At 44.9% G+C, this 22,778-nt stretch overlaps 1 protein-coding gene across 3 annotated transcripts; it reads left to right on the top strand.

Moving 5' to 3' along the window:
• Positions 1 to 1,089: 1,089 nt before the first annotated feature.
• Positions 1,090 to 21,258, top strand: ALDH8A1 (aldehyde dehydrogenase 8 family member A1). 3 transcript variants are annotated; one of them, XM_006200073.4, is made up of 7 exons: positions 1,092 to 1,229; positions 4,575 to 4,722; positions 6,084 to 6,239; positions 7,727 to 7,876; positions 12,463 to 12,719; positions 15,170 to 15,331; positions 20,546 to 21,258. In XM_006200073.4, the coding sequence occupies exons 1-7, from the start codon at positions 1,092 to 1,094 to the stop codon at positions 20,996 to 20,998; spliced, it is 1,464 nt and encodes a 487-aa protein (XP_006200135.1). In that variant the 3' UTR covers positions 20,999 to 21,258. The 3 variants fall into 3 exon arrangements, with proteins under 3 accessions (XP_072822420.1, XP_006200135.1, XP_006200136.1); XM_072966319.1 differs by lacking the exon at positions 15,170 to 15,331 and having other exon boundaries at positions 1,090 to 1,229; positions 20,546 to 21,010; XM_006200074.4 differs by lacking the exon at positions 7,727 to 7,876 and having other exon boundaries at positions 20,546 to 21,234.
• Positions 21,259 to 22,778: the final 1,520 nt, after the last annotated feature.

Genomic DNA, 22,778 nt, shown 5'->3' with positions numbered 1-22,778 from the left:
TTTTTTGGGGGATAATTAGGTATTTATTTATATGGAGGTACTGGGGATTGAACCCAGGACCTCGTGCCTGCTAAGTATGTGCTCTACCACTGAGCTATACCTTCCTCCCCTTGATTGTTCTCAATTTTTTAAATTACCATAAAACATGATACTTTATGTCTTATCTCCTTGCACATGAGCAGGTAATTCTGCAGGAGAGAATCCTGGAGAGGGGGAGAATGCCAGACCCAAGAGAGGCAGGTATAGAGGTTAACAATGCCAAGCTGTCCTTACTGTGTTCTGTGCACCCTCCCAGCAGCCGAGTAGGAAAGCACATTCTGTCCCACATCTGAAGGTGGAGTGGATGTTTCAGATCTTTGAAAACGTTTTCCAGTCTGCTAGGCAACTCAGGCATCTTTGCATCTCACATTCCCAGACTGTCAGAGACGAAGAGCATCCTTTCACACACTCATTAGCTCACTGCGTTCCTGCCAAGGTAAAGGGAAACTGGTGAGTGATGGAAAGAGAGAGGCTGTCTTCAGCCATCTCTGAGGATGAGGGCAGTGATGCGAGGAAAAAAAGCACATGATTTGGAGACAAACAGATTCAGGTTTACCCTTACTAACTATGCAACTTTGGACAAATTCACCTCTCTGGTGCTGTTTTTTTCTACAAAACAGGAGAAGTAATGACATTTACTCTCTATAGGGTTGTTGTGTGAAATAAATGAATAAATTCATGTAAAGGACCTGCCTCAGCGGCCTGGCATTTAATCAGCATTTGAGCAATGAATAGTTTATAGGATGAACCCAGTAAAATGATATACACAGATGCCTTTTGACCATTTTAAAGGGCTATGAACACATAAGTTGATGTGAGTTTAACATACTAGCATCCATTTCTCATGGTGCACTGGACGGCTGTGAAATATTTGGGAACTCTCTTCGTCAGAGCTGGGAGCCTGGAATATTCTTGGAGAATGTCAAGTCACCTCCCACTTTCACTGATTGGCCAGTGAGGACCTTGGGGCTGGAAATGAGGAGGAGGCCAAGTCAAGAGTCAGGAGAGTTGGGGGAGAACCTCACTGAGCACAGGCAGCTGTGGCCTTCACCATGGCTGCATCGAGGGCACTTCTGACGCTGGAAAACTTCATAGGTGGAAAATTTTTACCTTGTAACTCATACTTAGACTCCTACGATCCCTCTACGGGAGAGGTGTACTGCAGAGTGCCAGACAGCGGAAAAGAAGAGGTGAGTGTATTCACTCAGGGAAGATTGAAATGTACTTAGCCTGTGAGAGACTTGATTTCCTGGGATCAAAGGAGATTGAGAAAAGGCGTAGAATTGTTAAACATCAGCAGAAGGAAGAGTTTAGTTCTAGGAAGATTTACTTTGTAATTGGGTACTTACCACACACGAAACAAATCTCAGATTTGCAGAAGCAAATCATGATCTAGGTAGCTTAACACACCATCACTGTTCTCAGACACGACTTAGTGGTTGCCTGGTAAAAAGCATTATTTGTAAGAATTATCAGTGTTACTACATGCTCCCTTTCCTCTACCAAGTGTTGCCTAAATTTGCCATTATATTCATGGATTCCCCCAAATGTGTTACTTCACTAAAACAAACAACATTTAAAAACCCAGGGATTTATTTTAGATTATCCTCTAATAATTCTTCATGTCTTCAAAATACCTAGGAAAGTAAAACCAGTCATTTAAATGGTGAAATGCAGAATCAAATTCCTATACATTTTTGGAGTTACATTTAACACTATCCTTTTTCTTACTCAGCGTACATAATGGCACCCACATTAAAATTCTTTTCAGCGATGTAGAATTAATATTATTGAGGAATTTTGTAAAATATTTGAGATATATTTGATTAGTCATCATTATTGCACAGAGAATGTAAATGTATTTGGAATGATAAATGTGGCTGATGGATATATACTCATCTAAAGCCTAACAGATTTTAATTTATTTTTTAAGGCACAAAGAACTAGATTATTTAAAAGCTATCTGTAGCCTTCAAATATAAATATTACATGCATTTTTTAAAAAATAACTATTATTTCTCTCTTGTTAATAATGTTTTAAATCTGTCTTGCATTAAAAAAAAACCTTTAGACTTGTGGATTAAAGTTTGCAAATATTGGCTAATTTGTTGGTTAAACTGTAACCTGAAGTTTTGTTTGCTTCAAATGACCTAGGATAGATGTGGGAAATCCAGCTTTGTGTTTTCCAACCCTCCTTGTCTCAGAGTGCTTTCCAGAGTAAAGTTAAAAAAGACAAATATGCCAAATTCAGGTGAACTTCTCTGCCGCTCAGGGCTCAGCCCTTTCAGAAGAGAGAATGAGGGATGGAGTTACAGGCTAGTAAAGTAAGAGAGTTTGGATTTCCCAGCAATCCAGCTCTCAAATATTCTGCCTGATCCCCCAAGTCCTAGGTTTTTCTGGCTTGAAAAATATGGTTACCATGCAAGCTACATGTCCATTTCTCCAAAAGTCACTCACTGAGCATCCTGCTGGTGCTGCCAGCGGGGCTCCCATTTGTTCAGCGTTTGCTTTGTGCTGTGCAGTTACTAAACAGCTTAATGTGAATTGTCCTAAATCTGGGTCGTAACAACCTAGAAGTAAGACTCTATCATCATCCTTATGTGACAGACCATAGTGTGTTAACACTCTCCTCTCTGACACTTAGATCAGTGATCATTCACACACACATGTAGGCGCACACCTGTGTTGGCACCTGCACTGCAGCCCTGCGGTCATAAGCATGGACTGCAGTCCGACTGCCTGGCTTCAAAGGTCAGCGGCTCCGCTCACTCCCTGTGGTCTTGACTTAGAGCTGAACCTCCCTGTGCCTCAGTCTCCTCACCTACAAAGTGGGGATAATAATAATACCTACTTCATAATGTCCTGAAGATTAAACAGACCAACATGTGTAGAGTCCCCTGTGTCTAGCAAATAGTAAATGCTACGTATTAGCTTTGCAAATAGTATTATACAATATTACAAGTATTGTATGATATATATGTATTATATATAGTAGATTACTATGTATTCTATATTAAGTGGACATAGGACATGTGACATAAGACAACTTAGAAAATATGACTGGACTTGAGTTTTCCGCTTTTCAAAAAGCTCAGTGTTTCGTTGCCAGCTGTAGGAAGATTCGATCTGCGCTGCCCCCTGCAGGAAGGCCCCCTCCTCTCGCTGGTGGCAGCAGGCAACCTGGGGCTGCAGCTCCTGGTGGAGGTCACTAAAGCCCCCGTCCCTCCCTTCATTCTGCCCGCAGGCCCACTTTAGAGATCTAGTTTTTGAGGTGAAACCACCAACTTTCCAGAAATTTATCAGTAGGATGAGAATCATTTTCAACTTCACTTCAGCTCAGTAGAAGGTGACTTTGTTCACATGAAGAAAACCAGAAGGAGTGTAGATCAGGCCTGGGGCGAGAGGGCAGCTGAACTGTCAGGTCACGTGATACAGGAAAGGTGTGCTGGCTGCCGGGAGCCTGTGGAAAAGGGCTCTGAGACTGAGCCCGGGCCCCGTGGTGGCAGAAAGCTGGGAGTGATAGTGAACGCTTGTCGTGCACGTGGGAGAGGAGAGGGTGGGACACGGGCCCTGGATTTGCCATCTGGGAAAGGCATTTGTTAGACATTGCCTCACAGAGGAGGAAGGCAGCAGACAGCCTGAAAGTCATTCTGTCTGCGTGAACTGGCCTGGCCGATACCTTCCTGAGCATTGTTTCCTTTCGGATTAAGCTCTAAAGCCAGGTCGCCGAGGTATGTGTTCAACCACAGAGGACCTCCTCTCCTACAGAGGCCTCTTCCATCAGGCGGAGCCAGGCCGGGGGCAGGCCAGCTGTGGTCTTGGGAGCCACACAGATCTGGGTTTACGTCCTGATTCTGCCACGTGTTAGCTGTGTGACCTCTGGCAAGTGACTTGAGCTCTCTGTGCTTCAGTTTCCTCATCTGTAAAATGGGCATAGCGCTACTCATATTATAGAACTTTAAAAGGAATTTAATGAAATAATTTGTATAAAGCACTTAGCACATTCCCTTATATGTATATATATATATATATATATATATATATATATATATTAGTCAATAAATAACTAATATGATGAGTCATTTCAAGTGGGAATGACAGTCTGGGATGTGATTTCAAACAAAATTTTTGATTTTATCAGAGATGTCAGGACTGGATTATGGGTTTGGAAATTCTACACACCTTGGCTCAGTTTGTTCTTTCATAGCATATTTTAAAAATTAGACATTTTGAAATGATTTAAAATGTATATCTGCTAAATTCAGTTAATGTCTTTCTTATTACCTGACTGCCACATCCTGGAGAGCTTGGTGCAAATGGAGCATTTTCCTTTGTTTTTTACGGTGCCCCTGCTTTGCTGATCACATAAACACCAATTTGTGGGTAACTCTTCACTGGGAAGTGTTGAATGTTTGAAGTTAGGCAGAAAAAAAAGTTAGGCAGATACAGATTTGTGGATTCCAGATTCATCCAACCCCTGGGGAGCAAGACTCTTAGGGCTACACTCTCCCCTCTCTCCCATCTGCTGCTCTAAGATTGAAGCCGCGGTGGAAGCAGCCAGAGCAGCTTTTCCAGGCTGGTCGTCCCGGAGCCCCCAGGAGCGCTCGCAGGTGCTGCACCAGCTGGCGGATTTGCTGGAACAGTCCCTGGAGGAGCTGGCTCAGGCTGAATCGAAGGACCAAGGTGAGACGCACTCACCCATCTCGAGAGCCACCTCTGCCGGCCTCCCCACCTCCCCAACACTCGCTGTCTCTAGCAGAGCCAGGAGCGTGCCCCTTCTTTCTGGAAAGTTTACTACCTCATCAGAAGCTGCCCATTCATACCCTCCTTCCAGGTTGTCAGTTGATTTCTTGCCTCTTAACTGTACAGCTGGAACACAGGACACTTGCTTTATGTCTCCCCTCCTAGGCCCACCTGGCTAAGCCAACCACGTGTTTTTCAAGGAAAACCAGCCCAGGCCTCTGCAGGTCGAGGCTGCAGCTGGCCCACTTCTGCCTCATTCTCATGGTCAAGGCAAGTTAAGGCCGAACCCAAGTCCAGGAGGCCGGGATGTCAATACACTGACTGTTTGGTGGAAGAAATGGCAAAGATGTAGAGCAAAGGCAGGGATATGGGGTGAGAGGAAGAGTGAGGGCTGCTCTCGCAATCCTCTACCGATTCTAAGCAGAGAGTTTCAAAGCAAAGGTCATTTGAAAAGCAGTCAGTCAGTTACTTAGAGTTCCAATATGACAGACACTGTTCCACTCCCAACACAATTTGCCAATTTTTTCGACTCCTTCCCAGAAGTCAGGGTGATGGAGTCAATGTCTGTAAATCTTTGTAATGATATCTGTTAGGAAAGGCCAGCATCTTTTAAAGTCATATACAGGTGTGCTGTCAAGCAGCCTAAAGTTGGGAAGCAGTATGGCTCCAAATCCTTAAGAAGAAAATGCTCCCTGACACTACAGAGTCTCACTGCCTCACTAAAGATAACTAAGGAACAGTCCAGGTAAGTTCCTATCTAGGATGTGTACTGGGCACGTGATGGGTGAGCAAGGACCACATGGCATCCTGGGCCGGGGTCCCATCACCTGTTCTGCCGCGTGTCCATCTTAATGACCCCATCCTGCGTTGGAGGGACAATTCATATCACCCCGTGTTTATCAAAGTGGTTTTTTTTGTGATGTGCAAATATAGCTGTCTTTACACCCATTATTCCAACCCCTCTGTAGCAAATGCAGTGATTTTGAATTGAAAGAGCTGGGGTGGACAGAGTGGTAGCATCTGCTGAATACATGACGATGGCTGTGAATTGTTCAGTCCACAAAGCGAAGATTATTTGATTCAACTGTAACCCCCTCGACATCATCTTGCAACCTCATACTTAATTGTTTCATAGTTTTATCCAACCATGATCAACACTCCCTGAGGCCAAGGAACACCCATCCCAGGATTCAAAGAACAGAGGCTACTTCTGTGTGAGTTAGGATATGTGTACGGTAGTATCTCCACTAAGTTCCAGGTGAAGTACACTGACTGGACCTTCTGTTGTTGGCTTCTTACAGGGAAAACCATTACACTGGCAAGAACCATGGACATTCCCAGGTCTGTACAGAACTTCCGGTTCTTTGCCTCCTCCATCCTGCACCACACATCAGAGTGCACGCAGATGGACCACCTGGGCTGTCTGCACTACACGGTGCGGGCCCCCGTGGGCATCGGTAGGTGCTGTGCTGTGAAAGCCTGGACCACACTTGCACACAGAGATGCTTGGTCAACTCTATAGAGCTGGTCTAAAGGAGCAGACTAAGAAAAAGGGAAGTAGAAACTTCTTCCACTTTATCTGAAACCTAGTTGGCCTTAAAAATTGAACTCTAGTTTATTTTCTTTGTGTCAAATTCCCTACTCATTCCTGGAAAATGGCTCTTGAGAAATCACAGGGGAAAGAATGATACTGAGAGTAAATTCACAAACCAGGACTTTTTTCCCTTGTAATTTTATCTTTATATATTTTATGTGGATTAAATAAATTAATAAGCATAGAGCACTTAGAACAGTGCCAGGTATGTGGTCAGTAAGCCTTGAGGTGAGGGAAGAGGGAAGATGATTTTACTTCCCTTGTTCATTTCTCTGCCTCCTGACCTTTAGAGGACATATATGTACCTGCCATGTGTCAAGATGTCCACTGGATGTCGCTGTTTCCTCTGAGAAATAAACACCAAGCCTACATATTTCACTAGTTACATTTTATGACAGGATAACAGAAAATACATTAAAAGGAAAGAAAATAGGACATTTTACTACTTTGATTATTTGAACCCTTCGGAAATGGTATTTTCAAGGCATTATGAAAAGCTCAGACCTCCTCCTAAGAAGGGTGCTAACAATATGTCATGCTGCAAAAATTGTCCGTTATCCCCTAGCGAGCAGATTCTTTCAGTGGGAAATTTAATAATATAAAATATGTTTACATTCATAGCTCAGGCTTGAGGGCAGAGTGTAAAATAAGGTGAATCCATTTACTCATAACATGAATCTTATTTTTGCGCCATTTTATGGTCAGCAGCCTGCTGGTTTCAGAATACTACATGGAGACACACTCTAGATGTTGGTTCTGCTGCTTATCCAGCAAGCTTATCTGGTCAGGTTACAGGTGAGAACTTGGAGAGAGTCTTTTTACTAAAAAATGCTCCGGCTGGCTAAAACAGATCTTACAGCCTCAGAGCCTATTTGCTTTTACTTTACAAGTAACTCTAAACAGCTTGAGATTTTATGTCTCAATCCACAAGAGTTTAAAAACAGAGATGAAGACACTTAGAAGAAATACTGGTGGGCTGTTTAATAACGAGAAGGGCTGCTCACACAATGTAAAGATCAGTCCGTAAATCTCAAAACTGATCACTTTCTGGAACTGTTTGGGGACCAGCGACCGCCTTTTAGTCCCAGAACTTATATTGCCATTGTTTGTAAATATAATTGTAAGTCATCAAGAAAGGGGTAAACGCCATTGATTCTAACTTTAAAAGGTACAGATGCTTGTAATACATTTTAGAGTTGTTTCCCTGAAGTTGGCTACAAGTTTGGGGTTTGGGAACAGTCATCTGAAGTTTCGGGTAGCATAAGGAGATTTTCATGAAGAACCCCCGCCTGGCACGTCTGCTTGGAGGGGCATGTCATTGCTGGCAGTGCTTCCCTTCTCCTCTGTTAGCTGGTCTGATCAGTCCCTGGAATCTGCCACTCTACTTGCTGACCTGGAAGATGGCTCCGGCGATCGCTGCTGGCAACACTGTGATAGCCAAGCCCAGCGAGCTGACTTCAGTGACTGCGTGGATGATGTGCAGACTCCTGGAGAAGGCAGGTAATAGGCGTCAGGGTTTGACAGAGGCGCAGGATTGGCTTTTGGGCTGTATGTTTGGTAGGCTTCAGCCACTTAAGGTCACTCACTGACATTTGAACCTTTTTTTTTTTTAAAGTTTTTTTTTTATTTATTTTTTGGGGGGAGGTAATTAGGTTTATTTATTTAAAAAAATGTTTTTAATGGAGGTACTGGGGATGGAACTCGTGCTTGCTAATTAAGCACTCTACACTGAGCTATACCCCATCCCCCTTGAAATGTTATTTTGGATAAAATTCTGCTCACCAGCAAAACAGATTCCAGGGACACCTTTGGTTTCTGTCTCCTTGATCCTTTTCTGAGAAATCCCCTTCATCTGTGGGGTTCACCCCCACTGCTTCCTTTATCCATCCCCAGAACTGAGCTACTACAGGACAGTCCCTCCCTGCAGGGGGCTCCAGGGGCAGCACAGTGAGCACAGGATAGCAGTGCAGGAACCGGCTTAACAAGCTGATGAAATCCGACACCAGCCTGCTCCAGAGAGTGTCTTCAACATCAGTCTTATGATTGAACCACAAGTAAATCTTGATGAAAAGAAGACTATTGCTGGGTGCCCCGCTGGTTTGCACAGCTACAGAATACCATCGAAACAGCCCATTTTCGAGAGAATGGAATACACGTCGCTCCATTTTCCCTGAGTTTGGAACCGCTGCCGGTGGTTACACTACGCTGTTGTACGGTGGCTGCTTGCCTTCCTTCTGCTGATGGTGGAGTGGCTGCAGCCAGGGCGTGTTCCCAGCTTCCTTCTGGAGTGTTCAGCTGACACTGCACCAGGGTTGGAAGGTAGCAGGCAGGAGGCTCCACCTTGTAACCTACGAGGAAGCGCCTCATTGCTAGGTCCTCAGCCCCTGTCTCTGCCCAGCCTGGGAGGGGATGATGGGCAGGTGGTGGGGGACAGGCTGTCTTCCTGGCTCCGTCCATCTCTGCCTTGCTGGCTTCCTTCAAGCCCACTGAGGAAGCCTCTGGGCTCATTCAGAACCACAGACAGGGTGGTTGGTAAAAGTGCATCTCTCTCCCTGGATGCCTTTTCTCTCAAAGCAAAAACATACACATTGGCTTCCAGGAAAGCTGAACCCATTCTTTATCCAGGGTTTAGATGACATCTTAAATCATGCCTGTTTAGGGAGAGCATTGGGCCTGTGACCCTACTTTAGTCGCCCATCTCCTTGTGTCCCACGGAGGAGTGAGGCCTCCCAGCCGAGGTCTTTGGGATGATGTCGATGGATGCCCTAGGCCTCTGGATGGTGGAGGATATGAACTTGCCCAACCCCTTGAGTCCCAGAATGTGCCACCCTCCCTTATAGCAGTGATCACTTTCTAGCCCATTCTTTGCCAAGTTGAATCTCTAGTATCTGCAAAGGTCCAGGGCATTTCTTCTCTGCCTGTTAACAGCAGCTTCCCTGGTGTGAGACCGAAGTGGGGCTTATGCTCAACTTCGATGGATCCCATGTCAGGGAGGATGCACGAGGGGGTGGGGAGGGCACCACAGAGCCGTGTTCCAGAGACTTCTCTCTCCTGCAATCAAACACGTCTTGATCTATGATGCCTTCTCTTTTCTAACCGCTCTCCCCTCGCACATAACCCGGAATCTGGTCTGCATGAGAGCTTTATGTTTCTGTTTATTTACACAGCATTGCTCTTGTTTCTTATGAATGAATAGATTTATTAGACCAAGATGGTTCCTCCCTCCCTGGGCTGGCTTTGCCAAATTTTCCTCCACTGACAATCACTGAGAGTGTGATGGTCCAATTGCAGGTGATTTAAACCCTCAGTTTCTCCACTGGGACTGGGCGGGGGGTGGTGGTGTGTGAATCACATCTGCACAGCCCTGCTTTAGAGCACTGTGAGAGAAACTTTTAATAGTGTCAGGAAGGAAAGCTAAAACAACCTGCTAATGCATAACAGGTATTTCAGAAGTCAGTTCCTTTGGTCCTGAGTGTTCACGCCGTCTTAGCAGATGACCTTCTTTTGAAATAAAATCTTTTAAGATTTATTTAAGCACACCATGAATACCTCTTGGGCAGTTCTAGAATGTTTGTTTCTTTCTTGGAGGCACCAAATGTTTGCCCTCATTCCTGGAGTGTCCACTGATGGCAGGTTTCTTCCTATTAATTTTTGTTCTGCTCTATTTAAGCTTAACATTCTCCTTGTTGCCACATGGCCACATCCTGGCATTGGAGCCACCTCCTTCCTTTTGCTGCCTCTTAGCCACCTCCTCTGAGTTCTCCCCGATTGTTATCTGCCAACTAAACTGCCTTCCTTCTCTTATAAGCAGAACCTCTTAAGGGCAGAGGGTGGATGTCTCTAGAAAAAGTCCATTAACATCTGTATCAAATGGCAAAATGGTACTGAGACATACTGGCCAGTAGATAGCTCTTAATAAATTAACAGCCGGGCTCAAGGAAACACAATCAAAATGTTAATTCCATTGTGTGGAAGACACTGTCCGCTGCAATGAGCTCATTTTCCTAGGGTGATAAATATGAGGTGTTTCTGTGTTTCCTCTCACCCTTTGTTAAAATGGTGCTGTAAACATTAGAAATGATTGGAGCCATTTTTTGCCAGGATTTTTTGTCAGGATTTATAAAGCCCAATGGTCCACGTTCTCTGGCCCCCAATCCCCCGCTCAAAAAGATGCATGACCCATCCTGCAAATAATGGGAAACTTGTTCTTGTTTCTCCCCTCATCAATGGCTGGGAGGGTCTTTTCCCAGAGCTTCTTCTTTGCCCCAACCCAGATGCCAGCTGCTCTCAGACAGTGCCTGGCCCTGGGCCTGCCCTTCTCTGGCAATGACCTGTGTTCAGGACCCACCTAAGCTGGATTTCAGCAAGCGTGTGCTCTAAGTGCAGAGGTGGGGCTCTGCTAGACACCTTTCTCCTTAGGTGCTCACCTAAATGGGGCCTCAAGGTGATCAGGCGGAGGCTCTGCTCAGTGGGAAGTTCTTCTGGATGATAGTAGATCGTCAATGAGAACTTACTACTTATACCTTAAAAATGTATTCCTGAAGAGATGATTTGAATCTAAGAGAGTATGTTTCCTCTGAGAAGAGAGTGTCTAACCTGGAGCAAGGGAAACTAGGAGCAGGGAAGTGGTTACTTTCCAAACCAGAGGATTTCTGCACCTACTCCAGCTCAAGCCTGAAGCAGCAGCGGGAGTAAACTCAGCTACCTCCAGGCAAATCCTAAGAGCTTCCTGGTCATGACGAAATTGCACACAGGTTTTTTTCTGAACATGTAAATCTTCCCAAAGTCAAGAACCTTTTCTTCTTCTTCTTTCTTTTTTATAGGATTGTTTATTACTGCTGATTTTTTTCTGTTTTTTTTCTTTTGGGGGGGTGTAATTAGTTTTATTTATTTACTTTTTTAATGAAGTTACTGGGGATTGAACCCAGGATCTTGTGCGTGCTAAGCATGCACTCTATCACTAAGCTATATCCTCCCCCAAGAACCTTTTCTTAACTGAAAATGTACACCAAGCATTCATTCATTCATTGATTTAACAATGACTTATTAACCTACACCCAGTTTTGCCTTTTACTGGTTGTTGCTTAAACTTGCTTTGCTTCAGTTTTCTGATAGGTGAAGTGAGGATGTTACTATTTGGGAAATCTGAAGGGTGTAACCCAGTTACAGCAATGTCTGACCCACAGTAAGCACCTAATAAATGTGAGCATTTATTGGTGTTTATTCTTAACATTTTTTATTTTTATTATTTATTCTCCTTAAAATTATTGTAATAGCATATATATACATATGTAGCATTCTATCTTCTTTTTCCATTCATTTATTTTAAATGTGGCGCATTAGTTTTTTTAAACTGATATTCATTCTATAAGGCAAAGTAGGCGGTGGCACGGGGGATACCACGGAGGCAGAACACAGATCCCACTTCTGCCCTCAGCTAGCTACCTCCTAGTGGTCGGTAGGTAATGAGCAAGTAAATCCATAAAACATGTAAATGGATACGTGCAGATTGAGAGCAGTAGGGTTTGTGATAGAAAAGATTGGGGCCCCTATCTGGGGTGTTCTTGGTCAGTCAGTCCTAAAGGGTAATGGTGCATCCATCTCTCGGGTAACAGGACCTTCAACTCAAATCTCACCTTCCTGGGGGAGCCCTTTGTCATGCCCTGGGGCCCGGTAGTCAGTCTCTTCTCTGGCTTCTGCAGCATTTACACTCCCCTCTACTTAACATTTGCACACTGAACTGTGACCCCTGGACGCCAGCTCAGAGCAGGGCTCTCCTCCCTCGCAGGGTCTGACCTGCCTGGGGATATGGCTGCATCCTCTTGAAGCCTAGTTAATACCCTGGAATGAATTATGTAGAATAGTCAACCCCCAGTTTTCTAGGGCAAAGCGCCTGGAGAAATCCCACCCAGGTGCACTATAGGCAGAGGTGATGTTGTAGTCTTTGCTCTTAAGCCAGAGAGAGCCATCCATATTGACCCCCAACGCCATTCAAGCTATTGGACTTTGAAGGGAAATCTCCATGTGGCCTGAAGTCTTTAACACACTGAGCAGAATGACTGTAACTGATGCTGCTTCCCATGCAGGTGTTCCAGCAGGCGTGGTCAACATTGTGTTTGGAACGGGGCCCCGGGTGGGTGAAGCCTTGGTGTCCCATCCGGAGGTGCCCCTCATCTCCTTCACGGGGAGCCAGCCCACAGCCGAGCGCATCACGCAGCTGAGTGCTCCCCACTGCAAGAAGCTCTCGCTGGAGCTGGGGGGCAAGAATCCTGCCCTCATCTTTGAAGACGCCAACCTGGAAGAGTGCGTTCCCACCACCGTCAGGTCCAGCTTTGCCAACCAGGTAGTGCTCTGGTTTATTTTTTTCCCCTTTGTTTATTTGTTTCAACTCTGTAGTTGAAGTAGTGCTGTCAAGCTGCATCTGTTGCACCACAGTGCAAAGCCAGCGGGGGAGCAGGTCAATGCAGGGCTATGTCACTGAAGGGAGGCTCGTTACATTGTGTTATTCCATTGACTAGCTGGTCAACCTTTTTTTTTTTTTTTTGAGAGAGAAATTTCTGTCTTATTTTTCTTTTCTTTTCTTTTTTCCTTCAGCTTTTTAAATTTTTTAATTTTTGGGGGGGAATTAGGTTTGTTTGTTTGTTTGTTTATTTTAATAGAGATACTGGGGATCGAACCCAGGACCCCGTGCATACTAAGCATGTGCTCTGCCACTGAGCTCTACCCTCCCCGCTATCTGTTCAATCTTAATGCAGTTGGAGATCTTGCAGCATCACAGCTCCTGTTCAGCCAGCTCCTCTTCCTGAGTTACACAACTTTTATCAGGTACCAGCCCTGGGCCAAATGATTGCTTTTTTGCTTCTCTAAGCTTCTCCGTTCCTTTATTTATAGTTTCCTTAATCTTTTCTTGCCAAATGTCCTAGCTCCAAGAAATCTTATTCTCTTGCCCAAAAGCATCCCCAGTGCATTCTTACTTAGAAATAAACACCTGAGCCAATCTCAGCAGATTTCTTACCTGAGAGTCATAGACAAACCTCAGGGCAATCTCCGCATCTCTTGAAATTGTGTAACATGTTTTTCTGGGGCCCGTAATTTTCCTCAGATTCTTCAAGGCCATGCCACCCCAAAGGGTCAAGGACACTGGATCAGACATTCTAGACTGTTGCAGCATCACAGCTCCTGTTCAGCAAGCCTCATAAGGGGGGCAACTGTGGCTGCTTCCATGCAGCACTTTGTCTTCAACACCAGGATAGTGTCTGGGATGGAGCAGGGTGCATAAGTATGGGATGGTTTTCTCCAAAGGGTATGTGCTTTACAAATTTTAGCAGAGAACAAAGGCTTGAGCCAAGAGTTAGAGAGATGTGTGGAAGGAGACATATATTTACCTAACTTAAATAAGATGCATACCTTTCGGACCTGCATTCCTTTATCTGTAAAATCATGAAAGTAAGAATAATGATGCCTTCCAATAGGGATTTTGTGAGTGTAGAATGAAAAACATCCTTTACAATGATTATTTCATGATCATGTTTCTTTCACAGTAATTCCTAAAGAAAGTAGCTTAGAAATATATCTATATCTGTATCTATCTATCTATCTGTCTATCTAAATATATACACACAGAGAGATTTTTCTGGATCAATAAGCAAATTTTAAATTTCAGAAAATAAACAACAATTTTTATGATACTATTGGTTTAATCATCAAAATAAACCAATATCGAAGTGAACAATTAAAGCAGGCAGGGAAGAGACTACCATCTGCTCTGCGGCTCAGGCCAAAAGTCTGGGACACATCCTTGTTCTTACCTTCTCTTTTCCTTACACCTCAGTAACCTGTCAACAGGTCCTGTTGGTTCTGTCTTTAAAATATACCCGAATCTCATCACTCCTCCAGAGCATCTATGTCAGTTTCCTTATGCTTTGGGGGGGGTCCCATGACCCTGTAAGAATCTCTTGACCTTGGTGTATCCCTATCTTCATTTTCATCTCCATCAGTCCCGCCCTGATCCAAGCCAGCTCCACTTACCTGAACGTCTGGAAAGCTCTCAGCTCTCCTCTGTTCTCACTCCTGTTTTCTCCAGTTCTATTCCCCACACAGCTACCAGAATGATCATTTAAAAATGTAAATTCAGTCACATCATTTTGCTCCTGAAAGCCTCCCGTGATCTTTTCATGGTAACTGAGGATAAAGTGCAAGCTTCTTGTGAGCCTGTGAGATGCCGTGTGATGTTGCCTTGTATTCTTCACATCCTGCCTTCATCTCCTACATCCCTGTGAGCCACGTCCCTGCCTCCACCGCCCGTCTCTGCCCACCTCACCTCGCTGCCTTTTCTCACAGACTCCAGGCTCATTCCCGCGGCAGGTCCTCCATACTTACTGCTCAGAATCGTCTTCCTCCAGATCTTTGTCCATCTAGCTCCTTCGTATCAATCCAGGGTCAATTCAAATACCCCTGTTCACAAGGGCCTTCCAGAGCTCCCTTTAATAAAAGAGAGTAAAAGCTGCCCCCTCCATTAGGTCTCTATTCTTATCTTCTGCTTGGTTTTCTTGTATTGCTCTGGCCGCAACCTGAAGTTGTATTATACACTGAGTTACACTTGTGCTATTTATTGCTTGTCTTCCCCACAAGACAGTGTGTTGCATGTGGTGAAACTGCCTCTGGTTTACCACTGTGCCCCATTGTTTAGACCAGTAATGATACACGACAGGCACTCGGAAGTGCAGGGTGACCTCTCCATGAAGAAGGGAGTCCTCTTGTCTTGTCATCGTTCTCACATGTCATTCTTGGCAGGGGGAAATCTGCCTCTGCACCAGCAGGATCTTTGTCCAGAAGAGCATCTATAATGAATTTTTAAAGAGGTTTGTGGAAGCTACCAGAATGTGGAAGGTTGGCATTCCCTCCGACCCATCGGCCAACATGGGCGCTCTGATCAGTAAAGCTCATTTGGAGAAAGTAAGTAAACCCCTGCATGTAAGTGACAGAAAGAGTTCTTATTTGGAGAGAAGCTCAGAGCCAGGCATAGCAGCATCCATGCTTTGAAATACTGTTCATGACTACCCTATTAAAAAAAATAAGACCTGTGGGAAATTGTCTCTGGATACAGACTCTGAAAGGGTTAGAGACAAATGCAAAATGCAATCCAGGTTAAAGCAGTGTCTACATGAAATGAACTGGAGACGTCAGCATGGAGATACCACTAGTAAAGCGAGGAAGGCTGAGTTCAAAGTATAAAGCTCAGCTGATGAAAATGACTCGGACGTGGGGGAGAGGGTATATAGCTCAGTGGCAGAGCGCATGCTTAGCATACACAAGGTCCTGGGTTCAATCGCCGGTACCTCCATTAAGAAAGAAAGAAATAAACCTAATTACCTCCTACCACCGAAGAAAAGAAAAAAAGAAAAACAAAGGAAGAAAAACAAGTGAGAGAGTGGCAGGGATTTCCACAGGTAAATGTTCCCAGTCAGTTCCCAGACAGTAAGGTTCCACATCTGGCTTACGACAGGTGGGGTTCTGGAAGCACGAACACACACAATTCCAACTGCGTGGTCTTGAGTTGGTGGGGTGACTAGTGGAGGCCTCCAAGGGAGACGCTGTTGATGTTCTCTGGGTGGCTTACAGAATTTAGGTCTTTAGGGTCATTTTAATTCATTGCCTGATGTGACTCCATTATGAGTCATAGAGTTTTGGAGTTCGAAGGACCTCTTGCTCAGCTGTGGTAACTGAGACCCCCCACCAAGGATAGTTAGCCAGTGAGAGACACAGCCTTCACTCAGGTTTGAAGAACTCTGACAGTGCACAGACTCGGCGGATTTACTGCATTTTCACTTAGACCTTCGCTATATTGTGAAGCACAGATGCCTGTAGGTGGGGCGGTGTAGCTTCTTGCTGGTCTCTTATTTCTCCTGTTTTCTCAGTGACATAGGCAGCAGGGTGAGGAGGAGAGGTAGTGCTGAAGGTTTCAGGAAGGAGGAGAAGGCATGCGATTGTCTTGCAGGGGATCAAGAGAGAGAACGGACTTTGAAGTGACTGTGTTGTCAGCAGGGCAGCTCCAAGGGCTCACCTGAGGCTTGAGGTCATTTATTTAAAGTGAGGTTGGCCGGCACGGCGGTGCTTCCCTCTGGTCACATTCACTGGCAAGACTGCAGGCGCACAGGCAGCAGCCCCCAGAGCGCCCACGGGGGACCTGTGGTTCTGGATGTCCTCCGCCTGGAGCGAAACATCACCATGTGCAAGAAGCTCCCTTGTCCTCTCTTGTCCGGCTGTTTCTAGACACCAGGCCTCCAGGTCTACCTGCCCCCATATGCTGATAAATAGTGAAAAATAAATTCTGCACGTTCCCAAATACTTCCTGTGGAGCAAAGTTAACTTCCCAGAAGCATCGTCCAGTAAGCTCGGGGCATGGTGCCATCTCAGGTCCCCTCTGCAATTTACCACTCAGCCGAGACTCAGTTCTCTCCATCCACTCAGCAGAGAAACTAGTTTCCTATCATAGGCACTGTCATAATAGCTTTTGCTATCCAATGAGAGGAGATGTATTAGTGAGGCAAATCAAAATGTTTGACTTTTCTCTATCAGCTGAATGATTTAGATCCCCTTTATGCATGTGCACATGGGTACACATACACACACACACACGCGCGCGCGCGCGAGCGCACAGATTCTTGTGTGTGTAAGAGAAGTTGATGCTGCTCATTGACTCCTATTGGTAGTTAGGGCTTTTCTCTGTCATCCTCTGAGTTTTTGTCCCTTGTGCCCCACATGGTGAACTTGGGCCAAATACAGGCTTGCCAGGTTTCAATGTATTGTAATTCCTGTGGACTTTAATACAATATTTGTGATGTTCAGCATGTCCCTGCTTGACCACAGAGCCCTCTCTTTAGCCTGCTCCCTGTCCTCCTCTGTGCTCCAGTGTAACCCTCCCACAGGCATCTCTGCTCTCCACAGCAAGCAGCCTCAGGCCACCTGAGATGGCCTGCCCCACACAGGCAGCAGGACCTCTCTCTACCGGGCTCTGGTTCCTTTTGGTGGAGAATAGTAATCAAGGCCAGCATCTGACGCTGTGGGTGCCCCTTGGAGGATGCCCCATGACAATGAGGCATCCAAGAGGAGGTGACTTAGAATCTGGCTGTGCTGAGCTCACATGCTGCCCTTTTAAGAAGTCCAGCTCGGAAACACGATACCTCATCTCAGAAAGCTCCAAGGTTCTATCGCTTCTATGGGGAAAGATTTTGCACAAGATTAAAAACAGTCTTTTTCACAGTTAAAAACTTAAAAAACGTGTTTATCATTGGCTATTTATTTTTATTTTTTAGGGAAGAACAAGAAAGATCGTATTTCCATTACTGCACCACATAAAACGGCGAGTAGCCACGGGGTTCCCCTTGTTTTGTGGTCCCGTAGGCAGATCCCTCCCACCTAGAGCAGGGCTCTGGATGCAAGGAGTCACAGCCCTACCCTCTGGGTCTCCCACCAGGTGTAGCCCTGGTGGGGGTCTTTCAGCGCTGGGCTGGTAAGGAAGCCCTGGGTGTCTCTGCCCTTTGAGAGGGAGCCAATGGAAGCGGCTAGAGAAGGCTACGTGTGTCCTTTCCAGGCTGTGACTCTTTTCAGCTCTGTGTGTCAAACCTTGATCTGGGATCAAGGAGGCAGTGGACACGCTCCACTGGCAGTCATCCTTCCTCGCCCCTCACCAGAAAGCTTTGGGGGCTGCGAGCCAAGGAAGGGCCGGCTGCCACCTTTGCATTCCAACTCTCTTCTTCTGTATCTTCTCCAGATCAAATTAGCCACAGAGTCTTTGTGTCCCTCCTACTTCTGTGTGCTTGTCACGACGGGTGGTGATGCAGTGACAGAAGAATCCGATTAGAGAGTGCAGAAGCTGTTCTGTCATGGCAAAGGGCTCCCAGGTGGAGGTGTGACTTCCTGGGCTCCCAGGGACTGAGGGGGAGGCACGGGAAATTACCTGTTTCACAGGGTTGCTTTTGGTTTTCTTTTTACTCTCCTGGATCCTTCCCACTTGACTGTCTGGAGAATCTGGCTCCAGGCCAGTCTTCCCAAAGATGCTAGAGAGAGAGGATTCTCAAGCGTTTCCAAGGAGGCTGGAGGAAACCCAGAGGAAGTTCACGGGTATATCCCCCAATAAGGCAGGGCTTCAGGCCGAAGGTCCAGTCTTGTAGTCTTTGTCCTCCCCTGTCAGGTATAAAAACTGACATACCAGGGAGGGGGGCATCCCTGAAATCTCCTAGCTCATGTCTGATCTTGCATTACATCATCTTCTTCACCATCATCATCACTGTCACCGTCAACAAAACAACACCGCTGACCTTCGGAAGACTTACTATATGTCAGTAGTACAGGAAGTAGTTTGCATATATTATTTCATTTGATCCTCTCAAGACCCTGTGAATAGGTGGCCCAGTCAATCCCATCTTTCTGATGAGGAAACTGAGGCATTGAGCATTTAAAGTCTCTGCTGGTAAGTGGAGGAACTGGGATTTGAGCAGTGCTGAGCTCCTGAGCCCACTCTTCGAACCTCTATGCTTTGATTTCATGGTCAAAACGAGTAAGGACTAATGACACTCTGCTCTCTCCTCCTAAGAAAAGGTTTTATAAGAATCTTTCACTGAATTTTATGGCATGTTCCCAGTCACAAGGTTGTTCTCTAGAGCTGCAAGTGTAGATAGAATTGTCATGTCATCCCTAGAAAATAAATTCAGTGTAGTGTGAGTCACCTTGTAAGTTCACAATTTGAAAACTGACACTTTCTTTTATATTTTATTATGCTAAGAGCTTCCAGAGATAATCATGTAATTTTGCCTAGACATGATCATCCACAGCCAGAGCGCCCCTTGCGCTGTTCGAATCACTGATTAAAGTCCCAGCCCTGCATCCGGGAGACTCACCTGCACTTGCCTTGTTCACACAGGATGCTGCCTCCGGCATCTTTTAATTAATGTCGGTGGGTTGTTTCAAAAGGAGCAAGACTGTAGGGGAAAGAGAAGTCCCGATCCATTGGAGGCTCTACCCACAAACTAGACCGGGGCTTTGAGATGATTGTGTGTACAGGAGGAGGAGGAATAGTGGAGTGGAATGGAAAGCAGTCCCAAATGTTCTACTTTTCAAACATCTTTGACTTCGTGGTGTATGAAGTGTTCTACAAATTGAAGCAAAATTAATAATGAAACATTACCTTTTAATTTTTACATGGCCAACAGATAGCTCTACCCTGACTAGAGTTGCACAATGGAGTACTACCCTAATACTGGGGCAGGACAGATGATAAAGGATATAAGTAGGATTCCAAAACATCATTCCAAAATTTACCCTGCCTTTGATGTATTACTTGACTGTTGTTTTACACTTTTAATTTGGGGGAAGACTTTTCTACTTCTCTTATTCTTGTAATGCCCCTCAAGGGTGGAATAATGTATTATTGTGACTTCAACATTTCCAAACATAAATATATATACCATTATTGTGAGTCATTTCTATAATCATTATTAATGAACATCTATCATTATCTCTGAGCCACTGGGTCGACTCATTGCATAATTTATTTCCCATTATTATGAGCTTTACTATATTACCTAGATATGTTTTTCCCAATATAATCAGTAAATGAGACAAGAAATTAGAAATTATTTGTTCTGGAGGCTCAGTTATTGAAGGGCGTCCTGGCCTTTCATTAAGTCTCATACACCGTTTGGCTTCCTATTTTCTGCAATGGATGTAGCGTCCCCGAAAGTGAGAGAACATTTTGTGTATTTAACGACTTGTGTATTTAACGTATATCTGAGTGTGAATCCCAGCCCTCCTGTTTATTAGCTATATGAGGCTTAATTTTATCAGCAGCAAATTGGAGATAATAATACATAGCTAATAGAGTTCTGAGCAAATTCAACGAGAATGTGTAAAAAGTGCCTGGCACTTAGTCATGAAATAAATAAAAGACTTTCCTCCCCTTACCCATGAGAACTGAATACCCAGCTAAGTACCCGGAGCACTTCTGTCCTCAGGCTCAGCATCTGACTGAAAATTGAATCAAGCTTAGATTTGTTTTGGGAAGGGCAATGACCTTTTACATCTTCCTTAGATGCTTCAGAAATACTGTATTTTCTCTGCTTGGTGTGAAGACAAATGATAAGATGCTACTATGTTTTTTTATCCACTCAGGTCAGAAGTTACATCAAGAGAGCTCGCATGGAAGGGGCCCAAATTCTGTGCGGTGAGGGAGTGGATAAGTTGAACCTCCCCCCCAGGAACCAGACAGGGTATTTCATGCTTCCCACGGTGATAACAGACATTAAGGACGAGTCCTGCTGCATGAAGGAAGAGATATTTGGTCCAGTGACGTGTGTTGTCCCCTTTGATAGCGAAGAGGAAGTGATTCAAAGAGCCAACAGCGTTAAATACGGGCTGGCCGCGACGGTGTGGTCAAGCAACGTGGGGCGTGTCCACCGGGTGGCAAAGAGGTTACAGGCAGGCTTGGTCTGGACAAACTGCTGGCTCATCAGAGAGCTGAACCTGCCTTTCGGGGGGATGAAGAGTTCGGGGGTGGGCAGAGAAGGAGTCAAAGACTCTTACGAATTCTTTACTGAAATCAAAACCATCACTGTTAAACACTGACCTTGGCCAATGCACAAGCTGTTACAGTTGATGCCTGGCTGCAGAGAATCAGTCGTCCAATGCGGTGAACAGAAATCCTGGCATAAACTCCAGCCACATCTTGACTCAGCAGAAGCTTGTCTCTCTAGCTTATCTCCGTAGTTAGTATTTTTACCCTCAGGTGAAGAGAGACTGTCTGTCTTCAAGGAGGATGCAAAGAAAAGACTTCCGAATAGGAAGGCACAACAAGGAATCCAAGCAAACAGCAGGCTCCTCCTAGGCTGTGTTTTCATACTATTTTTTCCATCATTTTGATTCAATTCTTGGAAATTCACATTTCCAAGATAACCACAATTTTTTTCATTTGCAAGTATATGGTTAAAAAAAATCTATGAATCACCATAATTTCCTACTTTGGAGAGATTGTCAAGATGGTCTCCCTCTCCATCAGCCACTATGGCTAATTGGTAATTGAAGAGGCTGCACCTCCTTATCCAAGGGGCCCATGAATGTTGATGATAAATGTTACGTGAATTTGTTGGAGAAGATATTTATGGTAGGTCCCACTGAATAACTCTGTATAAGGACAAATTAAAATAAAATAGCTACTGGGGGGGGGAGGGTAATTGCTCAAGTGGTAGAGTGCATGCTTAGCATGCATGAGGTCCTGGGTTCAATCCCTGGTATCTCCTCCAAAAATAACCCTCCCCACCCCCAACAAAATAAAAAAAAATTAAATAATACAATGATAAAATAAAAAATAAAAAAAAATAAAATAGCTACTACTTTTGGAGGAAACTTAGAACAAGGAGAGCTTGATCCAGTCCTACTGTGGAGTCTAAGCAATTCTAATTCTTCATGTATGCATCTCATGAAATTTAAAATTTACTAACCCTAAAGGAAGCAATAAATGTTAAGCAATTTTAGTAACCAGTATGGCATACACCCTCTTCATGAGTTGTCCTTTATTCTTCCTTATCTTCACCCTCTTAGGAGCATGGACTTTTTACAAAGTAACAGTGATATTTCTAGCATTTTTTCCCCCTGAATCTCCCAATGAGCAAAGGAGAAATCTGAGGTTTATAGAGATTAAGTAGCAAGCTCAAGATCATAAAAATGGTGTGGGGGCAGAGGAAGGATTTGAACCCAGGGCTCTCAGACTCCACACTCCACAGTCTCTGACCATTCCGCACTTGCCTTGGGTTATGCTTCAGAAGTGAAGTCCTTAGGGTTCATGCACCACATTACATTGGGTCTCCCCTCCTTATCTCCTTCTGTTTTGCCTCTCCCCTCCTCTCTCCTGCCTCACTCCACCCAGCCATGCAACCCAATCCACGCAGCCAGGAACACCTCTAGTACAGCCCTTTCCACACGAACTGAAATGACCTGTTTGCATGTCTCACTTCCTGATGGGACAGGAGTTAACGAAGTCCAGGGCAGGTGTTACTCTTCTTTGAAGTCTTGGTTCACAGCACAGTGCCTGGGTACAGAAGGTGCTCAAAATGAGTTCTGGGATGGAACAAAGTCCTCCTGGGGCTCTGGGGTATTTGTTGCATGGTGTACAGATGGGGTTGGTTCAGGGTGTGCAGAATAATCTTTATAATTTTGTGTAGGATTTGGCATATGTTGGCTGGTTTACAAATGCTGAAAAATATGTCTCTTTGAGATCAAGTGATGGTGTCAGGTCATACCTGGCTCTTAGCTTCTACCTCCTCTCCCCTCTCCTTTCCTCGCTCTCCCTCTCCCCTAGCTGAGTTCCCTTGACTTTGAACAGTTAAGTCTAGGAGCAGTTCTGAGTGTC

This window comes from Vicugna pacos, chromosome 8, assembly GCF_048564905.1.
Source record: "Vicugna pacos chromosome 8, VicPac4, whole genome shotgun sequence".
Classification (NCBI taxonomy): Eukaryota; Metazoa; Chordata; class Mammalia; order Artiodactyla; family Camelidae; genus Vicugna; species Vicugna pacos.
The sequence above is the reverse complement of the archived record's forward strand: the minus strand, read 5'-3'. Positions and strand labels throughout refer to the sequence as shown.

Excerpts from the sequence above, each read along its gene's own strand:
- ALDH8A1 (XM_006200073.4), top strand. The coding sequence starts at position 1,092 with ATGGCTGCATCGAGGGCACTTCTGACGCTGGAAAACTTCATAGGTGGA. Across the intron at positions 1,230-4,574 it reads CAGACAGCGGAAAAGAAGAG|ATTGAAGCCGCGGTGGAAGC; the intron begins GTGAGTGTATTC and ends TGCTGCTCTAAG. Across the intron at positions 4,723-6,083 it reads GGCTGAATCGAAGGACCAAG|GGAAAACCATTACACTGGCA; the intron begins GTGAGACGCACT and ends GGCTTCTTACAG.